We start from the raw sequence: 23,314 nt of genomic DNA, 5'->3' as shown, positions 1-23,314 counted from the left end.
GCTCGGACTACTAAGCCCAGACCCAAGCGACGGAGACGCTCTGACTCCCGGGCACTTGCTGACAGGCGGGCCGCTATTCGCACCCCCAGCACCCCGGATCAGGAGGGTCTGAGTTTCTTAAGGCGATGACGGCTTCTCTCGTCAGGTAGGCAAATGTGCTGGCAGCGATGGTCCCGGGAGTATGTATGTGCTGGGCTTGTAAATTCGATGCATGTGGCACCAGGAGCAGCCCAACGTCGAGGAAGGTGACCTCGTCATCGTCGCAGAGGACAACCTTCCGCCACAACAGTGGCTCTTCGGAAGGGTCATCGCAACCACCGCAGGTGGTGGCTGGACGGAAAGGGTGGTCGACCCACGGACGAGCAGCGGAGCGGTATACAGGAGGCCCATTCGTCGTATCCCTTATTCGTCATCGTTAAATATACAGATTTTCAGCCACCAAAACTTGGTTTTGTTTGTAAATTTTAAATTTAGAATAACTCTTCTAAAATTTCAGGGAGCTTTCGTAAGAAGAGAATGTGTGACTGAACATATGTACGCATATACATACCTACAAACGTGCACAATTTCATCGCGTGCTTTTGCATTTAATTCTCAATTTTTCTTTTATTTTGCGTTTTTAATTTAATTTGGACCTACATATGACCATGAATATCTAAAGAAAATCATTATTATTATTATTATGCATAAAATTTGTCAATCTCCGAACAGAGATCCACTTGAAGTGAAGTAAAGTGTCATTCCCTTTCATATGTTAAGAAGATTAATCTCACAAACTGTTTAATGTTAAGCCGGATTAGCTCTTTCAATGTAATTTTTCCATCAACTCATTTAATATCATTTGTATGAAAAATTAATCTTGTTCTACAGCTACCGAAGCAGTTAATTGGACCCAACGTGCTCGTTAAGGAAAGTGTGTATGAATTTTGTAATGATCCATTATTTTAGTGCAGAATTGAGTAAAATTGAGTTGACATTATTGAGTAGGAAGTCTCAGCTTTACGCTGAATTATGTTTTACAACTTAAATTAAGGAAAATTTGTATTAATGAATCCATTGAAATGGTTGTGTTTTACAAGGAAAATTTGTATTAATGAATCCATTGAAATTGTTGTTAAAAGCAATGTTAAAAGTAATTTTTAAATAATCATATATTTAGTGTATCAAAATGAATTTCGAAAAAAAAAAAGTTAATTTCTCTCGAATTAAATAATGCCAGTGATACATCGAGGGTAATGTTGAGGTTGTGAGGTCCTATTTCAGGCTGAGGTATGCATCAGTCTGTCCAGGGTCCGCTACAAGAAAATTTGTAGTTTGTAGGTGACTTCAGGTGTCGGGCTGGCTTGCAAAAGAATGTAGTAGACAGCGAGAAATGATGATGCGACGGTTTTTTTTTGTGTTGGATTTTTCTTGGTTTTTATTTAGTATTCGGTTTTCTTCATTCACTTAAATTCTGCTACTTTGACTCGTAGTTGAATGGTGCGCTGGTGGACTGCGTAGTGCAGTGTCTTGGGTGTGTGACTGAGGGACTGCCTAGTGCAGTATCTTGGGTGTGTGACTGAGGGACTGCGTAGTACAGTGTCTTGGGTGTGTGACTGAGGGACTAACTTGTGCAGTGTCTTGTGTTTGGGCTGATGGACTGCCTGCTCTTTCGGCCGATCTTGGCCCTTTTATGCAGCTGGCGATCGCACCTGAGACCCGGAAATAATTAATTCCTGCTGACTTAAGGTTATTGGATAACAATAATTGTGGAGCGTGTTAAGTGGGTCGAAGCTTGGTGCTTCGTTGACAATTGTTAGTGGGTCAGGGTGGTTTTGCTGAGGCTGCATCCCGGAAGGTGCGGGCTGCAGTTGGGAAAGGTGATATCTGAATTTGGGTCGGTAGGTCGATAATTTTATGCTAGCTTGACTTATTGTGAAATAACGCCAATGATATTTCCTATGTAGGCCGTCGATTGCGAAATGTCCCAAGAGGTGGGGTGTTTTAAATTATTGTGTGGACAAGAATGTGTAGAGTTGTTGGTCGAGAGTTCTTAATTAATTGTGAGCGTTGCTTAAGACTATTTTATTTCCCGGAGTTGCTGACACACCGCTATTTGTGGAGAACCGTGGCTAGAGCCATGGTTCGTTAGCTCTGTGTATATCAGTTAGATTATTGTCTCCCGCCAGCGTAGATGCGCTGACCCTCCGCCGTTTGTGACAAGCCATGGCTAGAACCCCCCCTTTCTTCCGGGTGGGTGATGGAGAGATTAGTGGCGTCGCTTGGCGGGTGGTGAAGTTCGCCTTTTCCTGTCCTTTGGCTTGTGCCGAGTCTCCGGATTCGTCACTGTTAATCTCGTCCCTTTACCGTGGCGTCGGTAACGTTATATTTTCTACTGCTGCTCTGATCGTGATCTTTCTGCTTGTCTGGATGCTTTGTAGTTGGTCTCTGCTTGGTGGGTCGCTTATCCCATATGACGATGGTTTTCTCGGCAGTTTTCTTTGGTAGTTCTTTGTCCAGGCATTCTTGGATCGGCGGTGCTATGTCGGGTGGCCAAGGATCCGTCGGTAGTTCTGGGTCGTCTTCGGTGGGTTCGGTGGCTCCGGGGTCAAAGGTTTGATTCGGGTCTTTCGGTAGGATGGGTCTGTCAAATGTAAATGCTTGGATCTGCGGGGCCAAGTCCGGCGGCCACGGCTCCGGGACTGGTTCGGGCTCATGTTCGGTTGGATCGGCGGCTTCGGAGTCAAATGGCTGGCTGGGGTCTTCGGGTAAGAGGGTTGTGTCAAAGGCGCTGGGCGTTTCGATCCTCCGTTGGTAGTCGCTTATGTGGGCGACGATCGGGGTGGCGTTGGCCATGGGTACGATGTTTTGGTACGCCGGGTGTAGTACTCGTGCTATACTACAGCCAGACTGGTACGTGAACAGGTGAGTCGCGATGACACCTTTGGTATCGCAGCAACGACTTGTGTGGGCGACGAAGATCTCGGACACGGCTCTAGGCATGGCTCGCTGCATGGCGCTAAGAATCATGTCAGTACGCGGAAGGTACTCCATTGTGTTGGCGAGGATCGGTGTGGCGTCGGCCGTGGGGGGGACAGGGCGGCGGTCTGGGCATCGTGGGGGTATCGTCCTGGTTTCCGGGCCCGCGTTGAGTGGCTCTGTGGATATCAGTTCAATTATGGGCCCCGACCAGCGTGGGGTTAGCGTGGCTGTTTCCCGTCTTGCTGGGCTGTCGGATGGTGGTTGCCGTTGTCCTTTTTCGATGCTGGTGGTTGGTTTTGAGGGTGTCCGTGCGTTCAATTCTTCCGTCGTGGCTTCTGTGCGTGGTAGGTCGTGGACGTAGGTTCTTTGCGATTGGTTGGGGTTTCTGGTATCGAGGTTCGGCGTCTTGTACGTGGATGGTAGTAAGTACGGGTTCAGTGGGCATGGGGCGATGGTCTCGTAGCTGTAGCAGCGTGGAGCCGCATTGGATCGTCGTTTCGGTGGCACCTAGGAAGTCCATGCCGACAATAACTTGTTTCAACATGTTTGGCAGGACCAGGAGCGGGATTTGAACCTCTCGTTGATCCAGCTTGATGTGCGCCATAGAACTTGTAGTCCTCTGACCGAGCCATCGGCCAGTCATATGGGACGCATGCACTTGCAGGTTGGTGTTGTTGTCAGTTGTCGGGCGAGGTTTGCACTGTTGAAGCTTCTGGATGCCCCGGTATCGATTGTGGCTTCCGTTGCGTGTCCTCCTATGGTCACCATCGCCACTATCCGGCCGTTGCTTACGTCTAGAGAGTTATTTAGTCGCGGGTTGGAGGAGGCGTCGTTCCCGGCTGATCGCATGTCGTTTCCCGACGTGTTTTGGCGGCAGCAATTTACGGTCCGTGTGCCGCGTTTGCCACATTCCCAGCAGAATAGGATGGAGGGATTATGGCAGTCGTATGCCGCATGCCCCGCTTCACCACACCGGCGACAGGCTGCGCGTGGGTTGGTGATGGGGGTCGTGATCATGTGATGGGCTACTTCTGGATTCGCCGGACTGTTTGGATGAGCTGGTGGTCTCCCTGGTGTGTCTGTCGATTCCCAATGGGGACTCAGAAATAGCGTCTGGTGCGAGTCGCAATTCCTCTGCTCTGAAGCCGGCCTTGCGTATCTTGGAGTGTTACGCGGGGGTGCGAAAGTGGTCGGGATGGTCTGCTCTTGGATGCTCTCGAACTAGGTAGCCAACATTGTGAGCTGTGCCAAGCTTTGGAGTTCGTGACGCCGCAAAAACATCTGGTATGCTGGCAGGGCGTTGTCGTAGATCCTGTTCAACTCCTTGGCGGCGTCGTACCCGACGTGGTGCATGAGTAGCCGTATTTTGATGAGGTAATCCTTGAACAATTCTCCTCTCGCTTGCTTGCGGGCCCGGATTCGGTCTTCCAATTGTTCGAAGTACCGTGGCGGCAAGAAGAAAATCAAGAATTCTTGGCGGAAATATGCCCATGAGCTGCCTTGTAGTTGGCTGGTGCGGTACCAGCGACTGGCCCGATCGGTGAGAAGCTCTGTCATGGCCAGGGGCAGCTGATTCGTGTCCACCCCAGATGAGAGAGCACGTTCTTCGATTAGTTCCAGAAATGCGAGTGGATCGTCCTGTCCGTCGAACCTGATCCCCCATTTCCGAATCTGTTCCGCGATGTGGGCGGTGGAAGAGTCCATGGCTGGCACGATCCTCTGTGTGGGCGAGCGACTGGTCTCCGTAACTGGAGGTCTGGGCAAATCGGCGGGCGTTACGATGCGTGGTGGGCAGGGTGTGCTGTATTCGGCCGCGGTGGGGACTTGTAACCCGGAATAAAAGGGCCAAGATCGGCCGAAAGAGCAGGCAATCCCTCAGCCCAAACACAAGACACTGCACAAGGCAGTCCCTCAGTCACACACCCAAGACACTGTACTACGCAGTCCCTCAGTCACACACCCAAGACACTGCACTAGGCAGTCCCTCAGTCACACACCCAAGACACTGCACTACGCAGTCCACCAGCGCACCATTCAACTACGAGTTAAAGTAGCAGAATTTAAGTGAATGAAGAAAACCGAATACTAAATAAAAACCAAGAAAAATCCAACACAAAAAAAAAACCGTCGCATCATCATTTCTCGCTGCCTACTACATTCTTTTGCAAGCCAGCCCGACACCCGAAGTCACCTACAAACTACAAATTTTCTTGTAGCGGACCCTGGACAGACTGATGCATACCTCAGCCTGAAATAGGACCTCACAAGTGGCGCCCGAGCAGGGAATTTTTGGTGACTTTAAGGAGACTAACACCTTAATACGGAGCTTTGTGGAGTAAAGACCCACGGCCACCGAAGGAAACTAGGCTAGCAAGGATCAATAGCCGTCCAGCACAAAAACGCAACATCCAGTCGCAAGCAAAAGTGCTACAGTACAAAAGTACCACAAACAACCCGTAAGTTAGTGCTACTAACCGCAGAAACACACCATGGAAGCCCACGGAGCCGGCCAACCCGACGAATTTTGCCCGGAGGGACTCCATACCAATCCAGGAGTCACCACCGGCTGGATCTACAAACTCCGGCGGGATGAGCTGGAAGTCCTGGCCGAGGAATTCGGATTCGGAAACGACGGAACAGTCGAGGAACGACGAAAGCGATTCGCCGCACTAGTCGCCGGAACACTCTCGCAGGATGCCTGGGTTCAACTGGCAGACCTCGAACGGCAATACGCCAGACCAGCAGGACGCTCCAAGTCGCCCATGCCCACCACTCCTGGGCCATCTGACCAGCGAAAAACCAGCAGTGTCTTGGGTGTGTGACTGAGGGACTGCGTAGTACAGTTTCTTGGGTGTATGACTGACGGACTGCCTTGTGCAGTGTCTTGTGTTTGGGCTGATGGATTGCCTGCTCTTTCGGCCGATCTTGGCCCTTTTATGCAGCTGGCGATCGCACCTGAGACCCGGATATACTTAATTCTTGCTGACTTAAGGTTATTGGATAACAATAATTGTGGAGCGTGGTAAGTGGGTCGAAGCTTGGTGCTTCGTTGACAATTTTTAGTGGGTCAGGGTGGTTTTGCTGAGGCTGCATCCCGGAAGGTGCGGGCTGCAGTTGGGAAAGGTGATATCTGAATTTGGGTCGGTAGGTCGATAATTTTATGCTAGCTTGACTTATTGTGAAATAACGCCAATGATATTTCCTATGTAGGCCGTCGATTGCGAAATGTCCCAAGAGGTGGGGTGTTTTAAATTATTGTGTGGACAAGAATGTGTAGAGTTGTTGGTCGAGAGTTCTTAATTAATTGTGAGCGTTGCTTAAGACTATTTTATTTCCCGGAGTTGCTGACACACCGCTATTTGTGGAGAACCGTGGCTAGAGCCATGGTTCGTTAGCTCTGTGTATATCAGTTAGATTATTGTCTCCCGCCAGCGTAGATGCGCTGACCCTCCGCCGTTTGTGACGAGCCATGGCTAGAACCATGGTTCGTTACAAGGTGGTAGTTGTGTTAGAGGCAATGCCAATTTGGTTCCATGAATTGCCGAAGGAAGGGTGGGTATAGAGGAACTCGTGATCTCCTATAATTACGATTTCGAACTTAGGGGCGCGACTATCTATCTCTTCTTGCCATCTATGCTGCTCGAGAAATAATTACATTGTGGTATATTTTATTTTGTTTTGATTTTAATCAAGTCCGTTTCAAGTGCACTTAATCTTTTGTAGTATGGCGAGCACAAGGAAGACGTCCTATTATTCCTTCAGGATATGAATAATTTTTGTAAAGAATATTTTTTTTTCGGGGTAGTCAATCATCAGATTTTGAATTATATTCATAAGTTTGCTGTTCATATCGGATTGTTTTTGGGAGAGCTGATCTACTGTCATCTCTGAGCGAACTATTCTTTGGTGTGACTTTATCAGTTTAAGCCTTCGATATGCCTTAGCACGCGTCTGTTTCCGAATAATTTGTTCTAAATTGGCATGTTTAGACAAATAAGCATTCTCTATTTGTCGTCTGATCTTGACATCATCTTCAATAATATTATTCAGGTCTGATTGAATTCTTCTTAACATATAAATCATGCGTTCAATCTTATTGACATCTTCTGTTAAACGATTGTCTGATAGAAATGCTATTTCATTATGTATTAGCATTGCTCTATTGTGAACTTCATCAAGTCGTACCTGAGTTTGAGAAGCAGTTTGAAGTTTTAATATTTTTGCCCTTACATGTTCTTTAATAGTTGCATTAACAAAAATTTGTTCACGGTGCATAACACAATGTTCTAAGTCTTGAACCAGTCTTTCCTGCGCTCGCTTGAGTTGACTATATCTTATATTCATACGATGAATTTCCGTTTTCATTGAGCCTATTTCACTATTCAATGAGCGCTCTGTCTTTGACCATCGAATTGTTTCTTCAAGTAATTTAAATTTTGATTCCCAAGATAATGCTTCTCTATGGTTCTCTATCACTAAGTCTTTATGAAGTTCAATTCCGTTTCGTAATTCAGAGATCACTCCCTCCAACTTTAATATTCCAAGCTCGGCATCCTGATGAAAAGCAAATGATACATTTTTGTAATATATGATTAAATTTGGGAGCATAGGCATACCTTTAGTTTTTGACTGAGCTCAGTCTGCTCGTGTTCAAACTCAGTCTCCTCCAAATCATGGTGTATTCTCTTCTTATACATTTTTTCGTTAAGCATTTCTAGCTTCGATGTATATTTCTGTATATACATACACAAATCTTTAGTCTTATTTTCAGAAATTTCCAGCTCCTGGTCAATTTTTAGAGACTTCTGTTTTATAATAGACAATTCTGCAAAATAAAAATATTATTGTAATAAAATAAATATTTCAAGAGAGCGAACTTCGGTGCGCCGAAATTTATATAATTTTTTTACTTCAGTGACTATTAAATGTGTAAAACTCACTTTAAATTTACATTAAGATTAAGACTGTTAATTTTCAGAACACGTTCGAATATTGAGCTAGGTTAGTTTAGGTTTATAGGGCTGCTCGACCGAAGTCGAGACAAGTCTACCACTTGTGATGCTCACACTCGTCATCGGATATTGTCCGGTGCGTAGGGAGGTTTCGCGAACCATCCCGAGGCCTCTATAAAGAGCACCAGTTTCCCTTGAGGCATGTTTGCCAGGCTGTCCAGGTCTTCGTAGAAGACCGAGTATTCGGTGACGCCTGGTGGTGTTTCACCTCCAGTCTGGTTGTCTCCTTTGAAGTTTCTTTTCCATGAGAACTCTGAAATACAGTAGTCACTCCCCCCGGCCGTTCCACTTTCCTCCCCACGGAGTATAGTGGTGTGACCATAAGGCGATGGCTTAAAGAACTGTGCGGCTAATAACCTAACGTCACTTGTATCAGCCTTGCACTTTAGGTGGAGGTCTTTCGGTTCTAGGTCTAGAATGGTGTCCAGAGCTGGCTGTGGGTTGCTGTCCGTTGGACTCTACGGAGGTTCAGCAGGTGTGATTTGGTGTTAGCCGCTTCCCACCATACCATGCCTCCGTATGTCAGGATTGGTCTTATTACCGCTGTATACATCCAATGGATGATGTGCGGCTGTGAGCCACATGTTTGTCCAAAAGTCTTCCTATAGGTGTTTTTTTTTCTCATGGATACGCCAATGGGGATGGAAATCTTCCTGAAGTTACCAATGGCCCGTGCTATTGGCATGAACGATTCCTTGCTCAAGTCAAGTCGATTCACCCCCACACAACAACACACCTCTCCCCCGCGGGATCACCCGCGGCGGGGGAACATTTCCCGTCCATGCTGCATATCGACGACAGCTGTAGAGGACAGGCTCCGGATCTTCGACTGCGGTTGGGCACGTAGGGCAGTAGGGACTCGTATCGTGCTTGAATTTGAATAGGTAGCCACGATAACCACCATGTCCTGTAAGGAACTGGGTTGTGTGGTAGTCCACCATGCCTCTGCTACTGTCGGTCCAATTCTTGACGTTGCCGATCAGTCTGTGCGTCCATCTCCCTTTGCTGCTTTGGTTCCACCATTCTTGCCATGTTTCGATGAAACGTTGTCTCTCCATGTCAGGGTTAACATCCGCACCGCCTTCGCTTTCCTGTTCCGAGCGCCTTGCGTATATGGCCTGCATCTCCCTGGCCAGTATGTCCACTGGCAGCATTCCCGCCAGTACGAGTGCTGCATCCTCGGACACAGTCCTAAAACCGGATATGACTATCAGAACGTCTAGCCTGTATGGTGCAGCCAGCTTTCTCCTCAGGCTCTTGTTGTGGACCACTGTTGTCGCCCACACTGGCGCTGCGTAGAGAAAGATGGAGGACACTACGCTTGCTATAAGCCTTCGGCGTCCAGCCATGGGACCACCTACGTTGGACAGAATGCGAGAAAGGGCTCCCTGCATTTTCGCTTCTTTTTGACGGGCATACTCTACATGCGAGCGGAAGTTTAAAAGGTTGTCCAGCATCACGCCCAGGTACTTGATCGCGTCTTGCGACTTTATTAGGTCCGCTCCTACTCGCACTATAGCATACTCCAGGGTCTTCCTGCTCGTGATCAGGATCGCTTCTGTCTTATGACTGGCCAAGTCTAGACCAGCTTCTCGTATCCAACTGGCAAATGCTTAGATAGCTGTGTTGGCTGCGGACTCGATTCCCCTGATCTCGATGGCTACAACGACTAGTGCCAGGTCGTCGGCGAAGCCAATTAGCTGGCATCCTGCTGGTAGCTGCAGTCTAGGCACGCCGTCGTACATTAAGTTCCACAGGAGCGTTCCAAGAACCGATCCTTGCGGAACTCCTGCCGTGACCTCGTACTCTGTCTCTCCTTCCTCCGTCTCGTACCCTAGCATCCTATCCGAGAGGTAGCTGGAGATTATCCTCAGCAGATACCCTGGTACTCCGATCCGGCGCAGTGCAAACTCAATGTTTCACCAACTGGCCGAGTTAAAAGCGTTTCGGATTTCGAGCGTCACTACGACGCAGTTCTCCTTCGTACCCCACCTCCATATTTTCCCCTCTATGGCTTTCGTCGCGATGTTGACCACCGCCATAATGGCGTCCACTCTCGAGTGAGCTTTCCGGAAGCCGTATTGTGCCTCGGATAGAGCTTCTGTCTTCTCTATGAACTCTAGGAGCCTGTTGTAGAGAACTCTCTCTAGCAGCTCTCCCACTGTGTCCAACAGGAATATTGGCCAGTACCCAGACGGTTCGTCTGGTGGCTTGTTGCCTTTAGGCAGCAGGATGATCCGTTGCCGCTTCCACCGTTTCGGGAAATTTCCCTCACCCAGACAGCAGTTAAAGGCGTCGACAAAGAGTTAATGTCGGATGGCCCCTGCGAGCTTTAGGGCCCTGTTGGGAATTCCATCTAGCCCTGGCGCTTTCCTGTCCCCGACCCTCCGGGTAGCTTTGGTAGCGTCGGTTACCTCCCTGGTGGATACTGGATCGTAGGGAGCCTCCTCCTGTGATGGGTTTGATTCTTCCCTCTATGGATGCCTGGGAAACAGCGCTGTCACTAAAGTTCGCAGCATCTCAAGGCATGTGGGTGTTGGCGCGCTTACCCCTCTGATCCTCTTGGTGACTAACTTGTATGCAGTGCCCCAAGGATCTACGTCTGCTTCGTCGCAGATGCGGCCGAAGTTGTCGCTCTTGCTCCTTTTGATGGCCACTTTCAGCTCCTGTTTCGCCATGCAGGATTCTGCTTGCCTATTGTCGAAGTCCTGGCGGCCTCTCGCTCGTTGGGCGCGACGTGTCGCTCTGAGGCAGGCGGTCCTGATTTCAGCAATCTCCTGCGTCCACCAGTAGCAGGGTGTTCCACGTAGATACGGCTTCCTTTTAGCCATAGATACGTTGCATGCGTCAACGATTCGCTACGTCAGTTCCCTTGCTACGTACTCCGCTGAGTTGCCAGCTGGGCTCCACTCGCAGCAGCTGTAGAAAGTTACGCCGCTGAGTCTGGCTCGCACGAAGCTCTCCCTGGACACGTCAGTATCCAGGGGCGGGGTCAGTACGCCCCAGATCGCGGCCTTCCTACACTTGCTCTGTATCCATCCACTGCCTGGTACGGGTTTGTAGGGTTCACATACCAGGTCTCCTCTCCTTGTGTGTACCTCATGCTAGCCGTTTAGCAAGTACCTTCTTAAAGAGAGGACACCTGCCACTGCCTGCGACATGCCTCCAGTCTCCATACTTGCGCTTGCAGAGCATGCACTGAGGATCCTGTTCGCAATCCTTTGCGAGGTGGTCCTCCTTGACGCATCTTCGGCACATATTTAATCGGTCAGTCTCGCTCCTGCACTGCCTGGCCAGTGCGCCTTAAGCGCGCCTACTTTCAAGGCCCTGCGGTCGTCCTCTGTCGAAAGTCGGATCGTCGCAATCTGCGTCTGTCCGTACCTCTTCCTGAGGCTTATGTCGTCCAGTGCCACATTTGGCAGCTGCACTTGGGACATGATGGCCTCCCTTATATCCTCTTTGGTGGTGCGGACACCTGCTACCTCTCCCAGTTACTCGCCAACCAAGTTCTGGAAGGATGAGGTTTCCTTTTCAGACTTGTTTAGCTGGAGAAGGAGTTCACCCTTCTGGGTACGGCAATTTCTTGCCACAGCTTCGACTAGCCCCTGAAGCTTCTCGTCCAGCTTAAGCTTGCACAGAATATCTGCGTAGATACTCGGGTCTTTCGCCTCTATGATGATGGCATCAGGGCGTGCCCTTTCGGTAGGCTCACGAGTAGGCTTAGGTTTTCTAGACCTCGTCTTTCCCGTCACCTTTTTCCACCCCGTGTTCGCTGGAGGTGCCGTTGGAGTCTCCATGTTGGCTGCTTCGTGTGTCTTTGTTTCTACTGCGACAGAGCAGGTTGCCGTCTGGGTAACAGCCCCTTTGCTCCTCTTGTTGCCTGGAGTGTTCGCGTTCGTCTCCACCGCTGTCCGGAACAACGGCGAGGCTTGGAAGGACTGGTGGGTGCGTATGACCGCCTTCGCCTTGTCATCGTGGAGCTGGATAGCCACGAGCTCGTAGATCACCCGGATGCTCTCTATAGAGTTCCTCATTGGCTGGTGGATGGAGCGCCTCATTCCGGCCTCCAGCATTTCCTCCAGATTAGCGATCTCCTGGCCAAGGTCGTGTAGAGCCGTGCTGCTCTGCTCCTTTTGTGGTCGCTCCATTTGACTCCTTTCCTGGGCTCCTCTGCCTACTGTAGCTGCTGGTCTCACCTCATCCGGTGATCTCGCCAGTCTTGCACTCTTCGCGAATGCCTTTTCTGCCTCCGTCTCTGTTTGTGGTTTTAAAAATGTATCCATTCTGCTGGGTCCCAACTCCCGGGTCATTGTTCCCCTTCGTTCGTGCAGTCAGGTTGCTGATCCCATGGTCGTCTTTGCAAGCAGTGAGGCCATGCTAGGGTTGACTCTTGCCTTCACGGGGTTGCATTTACTGCTTCAGAAAGGAATCGACCTGACCGCTACCAAGTTAGCGGTAATCAGAGTCTTTCCGCCTGCTAGAGGCACCTTTCCTTGCAGAGAAATCCCCTTGTCATATCTGTCGGTAGTTTACAACAGAATATGACTGACTCGCGTCGTCGAATTCCATGGGAGTGTCCAGTATTCTAATCCAGGCTGTACTGGTCTCGGCCTTGATGCCGTTTTTGTCGCCTTTTGCGACCAGCAGCGGCTCGCTATGGCTGTGCCTAAAGGAGGACAATCTCACCCCACCCCTCTGGCCATCGTCCTGCGCTCCGCCTTGTTCGCCGTCTTGGGGTTGACGAGGCTGCGCCGTACAAGATTTGGAGGCTCACTCGTTGTGTACCGGTCTCACGCTCCCTACAACCATTTGGGCTCCCTTCCTGCAGGCCTCTCGACAAACTTGCCGTCCACTCGGGAGCATCAGGAAAACGTGTCTACACCGACAGATGTAGAAAGATGCCAAAAACTAAATGGTAAAACAATACACCGACTTAAAAGTGACTTCTATGCAGAAAACTGAACTTAAAAGTGTGTGCGGGAGAGACACTGTTGACGACCAACAATATATGTATTTACATATGTACATTGTTGGTGTTTTATTCTTCAATTCTACTTTGCGCCTAGCTTCGTTTGCAACTGTTGAATGTAATCGCAAGTCTATCCAAATAGACTGAGCGTTCCGAGAGGGGCGTGTCATAACGCCCAGAGTCATAACGCCCTCAGCTTTTAAAAACTTGTAAAGTGCATCAAAAATCAATGAGATTACAGATAAGAAAAATACCGTTCATTATTTTATCTCTCTAAGCATTTTTCAAGTTTTCGGCCCAATGACGAGTTTGGAAGAGTTAGTTTATCACTGATCTGTAACAAAATGCACGCGAAATGGAAGCTGTCGTTCCTTATGAATATAAAATTGTTGCTGACTTTCGAAAATATTCGAAGTTGTTGCTTCTCACAACCCAACAACAATTATTTAAAATTAAGAGTGCATTAAAAACTAGTACGCGTTATGTTTGTTATGTAGAAGACTGTAGTGTCTACAAAACGTTGGAACAACGTTCCAAAAACTCGCTATTGCTCTGCCCGTATTGCAGACAAATAGTTGATAGTCATATACAAATTTACCAATAAATTATAAATTCAATATTATTCAATCTCAACATTTATTTCCAAAAGATGCAGGCAAATTTTTTTTTCAAAAAAATCGCGCGCGGGAACACTTCTACTATTAGGATTTCGGCAGGTTACGAATTGGGGAGTGTTATAAGTTAAAATTTATTTTTATAATAAAAATATTTAATTTTTATTAGCTTCGGGCGTTATAGTGTCATAAGGCCCACAAAAAAGTGACATAAAGCCCTACGGGCGTTATGACACTTTTTTTTATGTCATAACGCCCGTGGGCGTTATCACGAGAGCTACATTTTGTATGTTGTAATTTTCCAATGTAGTTTCCTCCCGTTTTGGCCAGAGTTTTCTTGAGTAATGCTCAGTTCTAGCTCTACTATCCCATAGGCACAGGAAGCAGCAGTATTTTTTTGGCTACGACTTTTAAGTCACACGCGACCTTCCACTGGTGTTCTTTATATTTTATATTTTCAAAAAATGTAGCCATTTTTTAATATGTTTCCTTCATATGGAAATAGATGGTTTCGGTTTTGGTTTTTGGTTTTGGTATCCATTGTGTAACAAAACAGCCTTTAAACTTTCCTTACTGCTGTCAACCCCCACCAAATCGTTCAATTGTTCCTGTGAAAGAGGCTTGCAATATTTATATTCTTTAGTGGCAGTATTTCCTCTAAAGGAGCAGGAAGCGTAAAGCCATGACCAGATTGTTTCGGGTAACCCCATTTCATGGATCTCCCGATTCCAGTTATTTTGAATGAACAAAAGAGCCGTGAATCTCTGGTTTTCTCCACAGCATTGGAGTAAAAGTAACTCTCCATACCTAGGACTCGGTAAAACCAAATTTACAGGTACTTTTTTGTTTCCTTCAATCCCATTTGGCAGTTGGACCAGCAACGTACCGTACTGTATTTTTCAGGCAAAAAAACATGAAGCAAATACAAAACTTCAAAAAATTCTTTAAAAAATAAAATAAAATAAAATTTGAAAATATAAAATATAAAGAACACCAGTGGAAGGTCGCGTGTGACTTAAAAGTCGTAGCCAACAAAATACTGCTGCTTCCTGTGCCTATGGGATAGTATAGCTAGAACTGAGCATTACTCAAGAAAACTCTGGCCAAAACGGGAGGAAACTACATTGGAAAATTACAACATACAAAATGTAGCTCTCGTGAAGTTTGAAGACGTTATTTTACTAGCTACTAAGCACTAGGATAAGGAAGGTGAATCGATGAACTGTGAACTAAAAACTGTTTTTCCACGGCTGTCACTGGCAGAAGTTAAAGAAGGCGTATTTGATGGACCCCAAATTCGAAAACTACTAAAAGATGATGGATTTGAAAATATTTTATCTACGAATGAAAAAGCAGCCTGGAACTCATTCCGACTGGTTACAACAAATTTTCTTGGTAACAGCAAGAGTGATAATTACGTTAAAATCGTTCAAGACCTAATTAAGAATTATGAAAAAATTGGAGCCAACATGGCACTAAAAATCCTTAGACTTTTTTCCGACAAACCTAGGGGACGTTAGTGATGAACACGGAGAGAGATTTCAACAAAAATTAAAAGCTATGGAACGACGGTATCAAGGTGTTTGGAATTAGAATATGTTGGGCGACTATGTGTGGACTCTCATAAGGGAATCTGATTCGAATGACAAAGGAAGACAGCCACAAAACTCAAATTATTTTAAGAACAGTAACAGGCAGTAGAAAACCAAATTTATCACATAAGTTTAAAAACTTGTAGCAACATAACACCAAATAAAAAACGAAAAACACCACGAAAATAAACAACTGTCAGCAATATTTAATGCCAAAGGAATTGTTTTGAGTTTCGTTTCCAGGCTACGTAAATGTGTGTGTGCCATGTATTCACACATACTGTGCTTGTGTGTGGGCTCAACAATTTTTTTCCGCTTGAACTGAATTTCGGTTTTTCGTTTTGTTTTGAGGGCTGATGAGGCCTGAGCTTACCTGCCGCAACATAAATGATGTTTGGGCAGAGTGGGTGGGGGTGGGATATAAATACAATATATAAAAATAAAGGATGATATCTCTTCTCATATCTCCTAAACTAAAACGAGAAGGAATGTGTGAGTCGCTTCTGGGGACACGACTCTACCCATACTCAGTCAGTATATAAATTTTTGAGCTTATGATTTTTTAGAATTAAAAAAAAAAATTTTACATTTTAGATTTTTTTGCTACATCTGTTTTCTAAATCTACATCTACAATGTATATTATACATCTCACATGTAGATTGTACATGTACCATTTAGATTCTACATCTCCGCTAGGGGTTGCTCGCTCGCTGAACGCGGCAGAGTGTGCGAGCGAGAAAGAGAATGAGTAGTTTGGTCGTTGGCCGGAGGGGGCGAGGGAACCAACTGAAAATTAATTTCTTCATTCTGGCTATAATTATAATCCGATCTTATTCAGATTCGGCAATCTGATAGAAATAGGCATTTTCTACGAAACTGTGTTTTTAGTTTTATCACATCTTTAAAATTGTGCCTGCCACAGATTTTCGTCTTTTGTGTGGGCGGAAGGGGGCGGGGCGAATTTTTGAAATACACTTGTAGCAGTGTGATATCACATGAGTCTGGAAACCAAATTTGGTTGCCCTAGCTCTGATAGTCTCTGAGATCTAGGCGCTCATCGAGACAGACAGACAGACAGACGGACTGACAGACATGGCTATATCGACTCGGCTATTGATGCTGATCAAGACTATATATACTTTATGGGGTCGGAAACGTTTCCTTCTCTGTGTAACACACTTCCACTTTTACCACAAATCTAATATACCCCTTAACTCTTTTTGAGTACGGGTATAACTATCTTGAAAATTAGATTCGCTAAAGCTCTGGAAAAATTTCTACTAGATGTATGCATTTATTTTATTCAAAGCGTTTATAAACAAATTTTTAATTTTGCCACCTCTTTTCGGCTGATTCCTCACTGTAAATACACACAGTACAAACAAATAACAACTATAAATTTTAAAGTTAAGAACCAAAATTGACCTATTCAGGGCCGCATCAACCCTCAACCGGGCCCTGGCAACCATCAATCTGGGGCCCTCCATTTTTTCACGCCAGTTCCTTCTTTTTTCATTTGAAATAAAAACTTATAAATTTAATGTTTGTTTAATTAATTTGTATGTTTATCAGTGGCTATTATATTTTTTATCCATTATTTGGAGTTTTGTTTCTTCAACAAATTTTTCTGTTAGCCCTAGGGGGGACTCGGCCACTGCTAGTCCGGCCCTGGACCTATTCCCGTCGTCAGACTTCATATTTTGTTGGCGTATTCTGTCGCTCGACTTGACGCGGGCCGAGGCATTTACGAAGCCAAAAGCAGAGGAAAAGGCTAACCTAAAAGAGAATGGAAGAAATACCTCTCGCGCCCGACGCAACATCAGCCATCAAAGCAAAACTAACGAGAAGGAACGTGTGAGTCGCTTCTGGGGACGCGACTCTACTTATACCCGTACTCAGTCAGTATATACATTTCTGAGCTTATAATTTTTAGAATTAAAAAATTAAAAAAAAAAATTTTACATATTACATTTTTTTGCTACATCTGTTATCTACATCTACAATGTATATTCCACATCTAACATGTAGATTGTACATGTACCATTTAGATCTACATCTCCTCCGACAATAGTTTTAGCATGGCTGAATAAGCCTCCATGTGCGTGGTCAACGTTTGTGGCGAACAGGGTAACCAGAATTACCCAGACGACAGACGCCAAGCAGTGGCGCCACGTACGATCCGAGTCCAACCCAGCCGACCTTGCGAGCAGAGGAGTGTCAGCAGTTGAACTACTTGGCAGTTCGCTGTGGTGGCACGGACCAGAATGGTTGCAGGCTGCACAGCATCATTGGCCAGCTTCCACTGAACTTCATCTTTAAACGGAACTGGAACAACGTCCTATCAAGGTCAATGTGGCAACCGCCAGCTCTGCATATAGCTTTCTGGAACGATTTTCCAAGTTTGACAAGGCTATCCGCGTGTTTGCGTACGTACTACGCTTCGTAACGCGCTGCAAGCGAAGCTCAGATCCATGTTCAGCAGATCTGCATCATAAGGAGCTCTCTAAGGCTCAGGAGAAATTGGTCATCCTCACGCAACGAAGTGAGTACCCGATTGAATATAAGGGGTTGCTTCAAGGGAAATCCGTCCCGCGCACAAGCAATCTCCTTAACCTTAACCCTTTCTTGGACAAACACGGAGTTATCCGGGCCTGTGGTCGCATCCGATCCAGCGAGACTCTCAATTATGGTGAGCGGCATCCAATTATACTGCCCTACACGTGTTTATATTCTCGCCTGCTTGTAAGCTTCACGCATCAAATCTCGCTTCATGGGGGCAACCAGCTGATGATGCGCCTCATCCGAGCAAAGCACTGGATCCCTAAACTCAAGGTGTTGGTCAAATCCACGATCAATTCCTGCAAGGTTTGCGTAGTCCATCGCAAAAGGCTTCAGACCCAACTAATGGGAGAGCTACCTGCTCATCGTACTTCCTTTTCGCGCCCTTTCACACACACCGGTGTCGACTTTGCCGGCCCCTTTGACATTAAGAATTATACAGGCAGAGCCTGTTTGATAACCAAGGGGTACGTGTGCGTCTTTGTGTGTTTTAGCACCAAAGCGGTCCATTTGGAAGCGACCTCAGACCTCACGACCGAAAAATTCTTAGCGGCATTTGCGAGGTTTATAGCACGGCGTGGGTGTCCAGCGACAATGCACTCCGATAATGGGAAAACCTTTGTCGGAGCTGCCAAGGTCCTGTCGCGTGAGTTCTTGGAGGCAACAAGAAATCTTGTCCTTTCTAAATACAGCCATCAACAGCTATCCTGGCAGTTCAACCCTCCTAGTGCCCCACACATGGGTGGCTTATGGGAAGCTGGGGTGAAGAGTTTTAAAACTCTCTTCTATAAATCCACGGCCACGTTCAAGCATACCTTTGAGGAGCTGTCAACTCTACTGTCCAAGGTAGAGGCATGCTTGAATTCACGTCCGATTTCGCCAATGTCCGCAGACCCGACCGACCTGCTGGCGTTGAGCCCGGGTCACTTCCTTGTCGGGGGCCCACTCCTATCCAACACTGAGCCAGAAATTGGCGCCGACGCAGCATCTATTTTAGCGTCTTAAGTCCCTCCATCAACATTTCTGTCTCCTGTGGAAAGAGGAATACCTCAAGGAACTCCACAAAAGGAACAAATGGCAGGGCAAGGCGGACAGTTGGTGCAAAACACCGTTTTCGGCTGGATGGTGTCTGGCGTATGCGCCCACCAATAATAATTGGTTCCGTGGCAAATTTCCGTTTTTTTTTGTTATCCTTGTTTGAAAATTCTATTCAAAGAAATTCTATTTCAGTTGCTGACAGAGTTCCTGGTTTCCCCAATAAAGTCTTCACGAATTATAAATAACTTGTAATTCAGGACCCAGGACAGACTGATGCCTATCCCAGCCTGAGATAGTTCCTTACAAATACATAATAGAAACCAAAATCCGTCTGTTCCCATCGCCCACTAGGTTAATATGAAGGAAACAAATCAAACAGTGGCTAAATTGTTTGAAAATATAAAATATAAAGAACACCAGTGGAAGGTCGCGTGTGACCTAAAAGTCGTAGCCATGTTAACGGGATTACCAAAAAGCTTTTTTTAGCTGTCACTAAACGTCCATTTCCTCGACTCCCACTTGGACTTTTTTACGACAAACCTAGGCGACGTTAGTGATGAACACGATGAGATATTTCATCAACAATTTAAAAAGGAAGACAGCCAGAAAACTTAAATTATTTTAAAAAATGTAAACAAGCATTAGCAAACCAAATGTATCACTTATGTTTAAAAACTTGTAGCAACATAGCACCAAATGAAAAAGTTTGTATACCCTTAGAATTGACTGAAACGACTAAAAATTACTGATTGTTGTATGGGTTTAAGCATAGTATCCAGCACTGCGGAATCGAAAAATTCCTTTCAAACTCCATATAAAAAAAACTGTGACAGGAATGTTTCGTTTACGTATTCCTGGAGTCTGTATCCAGCAACACGAGCGGAATCCACAGATTTATATCATTAGTTGCCTATCGGGACCGTGTGTGGACTGAGAGAACCGCTGATACCCAGCTCAGGAATATATACTTTACAATTCTTCATGAAGTGGATGGTGCAAGATGTAAGCAAAAACTGTCCGCAAAACCAAAAAGAGAGATACAAATTATACTTTTTTGTTTTGCAACAATATATGCCGCCACCAACACAATCACTTCATCATCAGAGTGCATTTTTCCCTTTTTTAATTTTAGCAGAATTTTACAGTTGCCTCTGTTTACAAAACACAGCTGATTCATCAACCCTGTTTTAGCTATGTTCCACACCCTCACGGAATAACTAGCAAATTCTTTGCCGCAATTTTCCGCGGTGCTGGAGACAGGCCTTTAGGAATGAAATCCCATATCTCAGGTATTTCGCTCTGGTTTTATTGAAATATGAATAGGTAGACGCGACAAGATCAAATTTGTGTGGACCTGCACTTTTGAGAATATAAAGGAAACATTTGACCTGAACAGGTATCCTTCCTGAGATTGAGTATAACGAAAAAATGAACTGTCAACAACATTTCATACCAAAGGAGCGCGATCAGGTACCAAATGTACAACCCTTTTTCGTTTGCTTTGTTCCCAATTGGCAGTTGGGCCTGCAACCTTCCAAAAGGTATTTTTTGTTCATTTTTTTATACCCGTACTCAAAAAAGAGTTAAGGGGTATATTAGATTTGTGGTAAAAGTGGATGTGTGCAACGCAGAGAAGGAAACGTTTCCGACCCCATAAAGTATATATATTCTTGATCAGCATCAATAGCCGAGTCTATATAGCCATGTCCGTCTGTCCGTCCGTCCGTCTTGATGAGCGCCTGGATCTCAGAGACTATAAGAGCTAGAGAAACCAAATTTGGTTTCCAGACTCATGTGATATCACACTGCTACAAGTGTATTTCAAAATTTCGCCCCGCCCCCTTCCGCCCACACAAAGGACGAAAATCTGTGGCAGGCACAGTTTTAAAGATACGATAAAACTAAAAACGCAGTATCGGAGAATGCCCATACCTACCAGACTGCCGAATCTGAATCAGATCGGATCATAATTATAGCCAGAATGAAGAAATTAATTTTCAGTTGCTTCCCCCCATCCAACCGACAACAACGCAACTCATATTATTATTTGTGGTAAAAGTGGATGTGTGCAACGCAGAGAAGGAAACGTTTCCGACCCCATAAAGTATATATATTCTTGATCAGCATCAATAGCCGAGTCTATATAGCCATGTCCGTCTGTCCGTCCGTCCGTCTTGATGAGCGCCTGGATCTCAGAGACTATAAGAGCTAGAGAAACCAAATTTGGTTTCCAGACTCATGTGATATCACACTGCTACAAGTGTATTTCAAAATTTCGCCCCGCCCCCTTCCGCCCACACAAAGGACGAAAATCTGTGGCAGGCACAGTTTTAAAGATACGATAAAACTAAAAACGCAGTATCGTAGAGAATGCCCATACCTACCAGACTGCCGAATCTGAATCAGATCGGATCATAATTATAGCCAGAATGAAGAAATTAATTTTCAGTTGCTTCCCCTCCCCATCCAACCGACAACAACGCAACTCATTTTCCTTCTCGCTCGCACACTCTGCCGCGTTCAGTGCGCGAGCAACCCCTAGCGGAGGAGATGTAGAATCTAAATGGTACTTGTACAAACTACATGTTAGATGTAGAATAGACATTGTAGATGAGATGTAGATAACAAATGTAGCAAAAAAATGTAAAATGTAAAATTTTTTTTTTAATTCTAAAAAATCATGCTCAAAAATGTATATACTGACTGAGTACGGGTATAAGTAGAGTCGTGTCCCCAGAAACGACTCACACGTTCCTTCTCGTTTTCTTTCATTTTTTAGGTTTTGTTAAAGAATTTTAGCTCCAAAGTTTCTCCATAGATTTTTATGAGCAATACCTTAAACGACGCCTAATTAATGCACCTATACACAACAAAAATAGAGGACACAGGATATACTTTTTTTTTTCGACTTTTCCTTAGTTTTTAAAAATTTCATTTTGGCATTTCCCAAACTATTAGCTGAGATTACAATGTGTTTAGGCTTAACTTCTAGATGTTTTAATTGTATTTTCAAAACAGCAAAGTTCTTTACAACGTAAGATACTAGAGTTATGTGAAAAAAGCACTACCTTTGAAAAAACGAGAAGGAACGTGCGAGTCGCTTCTGAGGACGCGACTCTACTTATACCCGTACTCAGTCAGTATATACATTTTTGAGCTTATGATTTTTTAAAATTTTAGAATAAAAAAATATTTACATTTTACATTTTTTTGCTACATCTGTTATGTACATCTACATATATTATATATATTCTACATCTAACATGTAGATTAAACATGTACCATTTAGATTCTACATCTCCTCCGTTGCTCGCGCACTGAATGCAGCAGAGTGTACGAGCGAAATGAGTTGCGTTGTCGTTGGCTGGAGGGGGCAGAGGAAGCAACTGAAAATTAATTTCTTCATATTGGCTATAATTATGATCCGATCTAATTCAGATTCGGCAATCTGCTAGATATGGGCATTCCCTACGATACTGACTTTTTAGTTTAATCGTAATTTTAAAAATGTGCCTGCCACAGATTTTCGTTCTTTGTGTGGGCGGAAGGGGGCGGGGCGAAATTTTGAAATACACTTGTAGCAGTGTGATATCACATGAGTCTGGAAACAAAATTTGGTTGCCCTAGCTCTTATAGTCTCTGAGATCTAGGCGCTCAACAAGACGGACAGACAGACAGACAGAAGGACAGACAGACATGGCTCTATCGACTCGGCTATTGATGCTGATCAAGAATATATATACTTTATGGGGTCGGAAACGTTTCCTTCTCTGCGTTACACACATCCACTTTTACCACAAATCTAATATACCCCTTAACTCTTTTTGAGTACGGGTATAACTATCTTGAAAATTAGATTCGATAAAGCTCTGGAAAAATTTCTACTAGATGTATGCATTTATTTTATTCAAAGCGTTTATAAACAAATTTTTAATTTTGCCACCTCTTTTCGGCTGATTCCTCACTGTAAATACACACAGTACAAACAAATAACAACTATAAATTTTAAAGTTAAGAACCAAAATTGACCTATTCAGGGCCGCATCAACCCTCAACCGGGCCCTGGCAACCATCAATCTGGGGCCCTCCATTTTTTCACGCCAGTTCCTTCTTTTTTCATTTGAAATAAAAACTTATAAATTTAATGTTTGTTTAATTCATTTGTATGTTTATCAGTGGCTATTATATTTTTTATCCATTATTTGGAGTTTTGTTTCTTCAACAAATTTTTCTGTTAGCCCTAGGGGGGACTCGGCCACTGCTAGTCCGGCCCTGGACCTATTCCCGTCGTCAGACTTCATATTTTGTTGGCGTATTCTGTCGCTCGACTCGACGCGGGCCGAGGCATTTACGAAGCCAAAAGCAGAGGCAAAGGCTAACCCAAAAGAGAATGGAAGAAATACCTCTCGCGCCCGACGCAACATCAGCCATCAAAGCAAAACTAACGAGAAGGAACGTGTGAGTCGCTTCTGGGGACGCGACTCTACTTATACCCGTACTCAGTCAGTATATACATTTCTGAGCTTATAATTTTTTAGAATTAAAAAATTAAAAAAAAAAAATTTTAC

The 23,314-nt window shown here is 45.2% G+C and overlaps 1 protein-coding gene across 2 annotated transcripts in view; it reads right to left on the bottom strand.

Annotated features, from left to right (window-relative positions):
• Window positions 1-6,620: 6,620 nt before the first annotated feature.
• LOC111076371 (coiled-coil domain-containing protein 40) overlaps window positions 6,621-23,314 on the bottom strand; it is a 90,827-nt gene continuing 74,133 nt past the window's right edge. For both annotated transcript variants that reach the window (XM_041596008.1, XM_041596014.1), the window contains exons 5-6: window positions 7,578-7,786; window positions 6,621-7,515 (exon numbers count right to left, since the gene is read on the bottom strand). In XM_041596008.1, the coding sequence (XP_041451942.1) occupies window positions 6,712-7,515; window positions 7,578-7,786 (1,013 nt within the window). In that variant the 3' untranslated portion in view covers window positions 6,621-6,711. The remainder of the gene's footprint in view (window positions 7,516-7,577; window positions 7,787-23,314) is intronic.

The sequence above is a fragment of the Drosophila obscura genome, unplaced genomic scaffold (assembly GCF_018151105.1).
Source record: "Drosophila obscura isolate BZ-5 IFL unplaced genomic scaffold, ASM1815110v1 contig_139, whole genome shotgun sequence".
Classification (NCBI taxonomy): Eukaryota; Metazoa; Arthropoda; class Insecta; order Diptera; family Drosophilidae; genus Drosophila; species Drosophila obscura.
The sequence above is the reverse complement of the archived record's forward strand: the minus strand, read 5'-3'. Positions and strand labels throughout refer to the sequence as shown.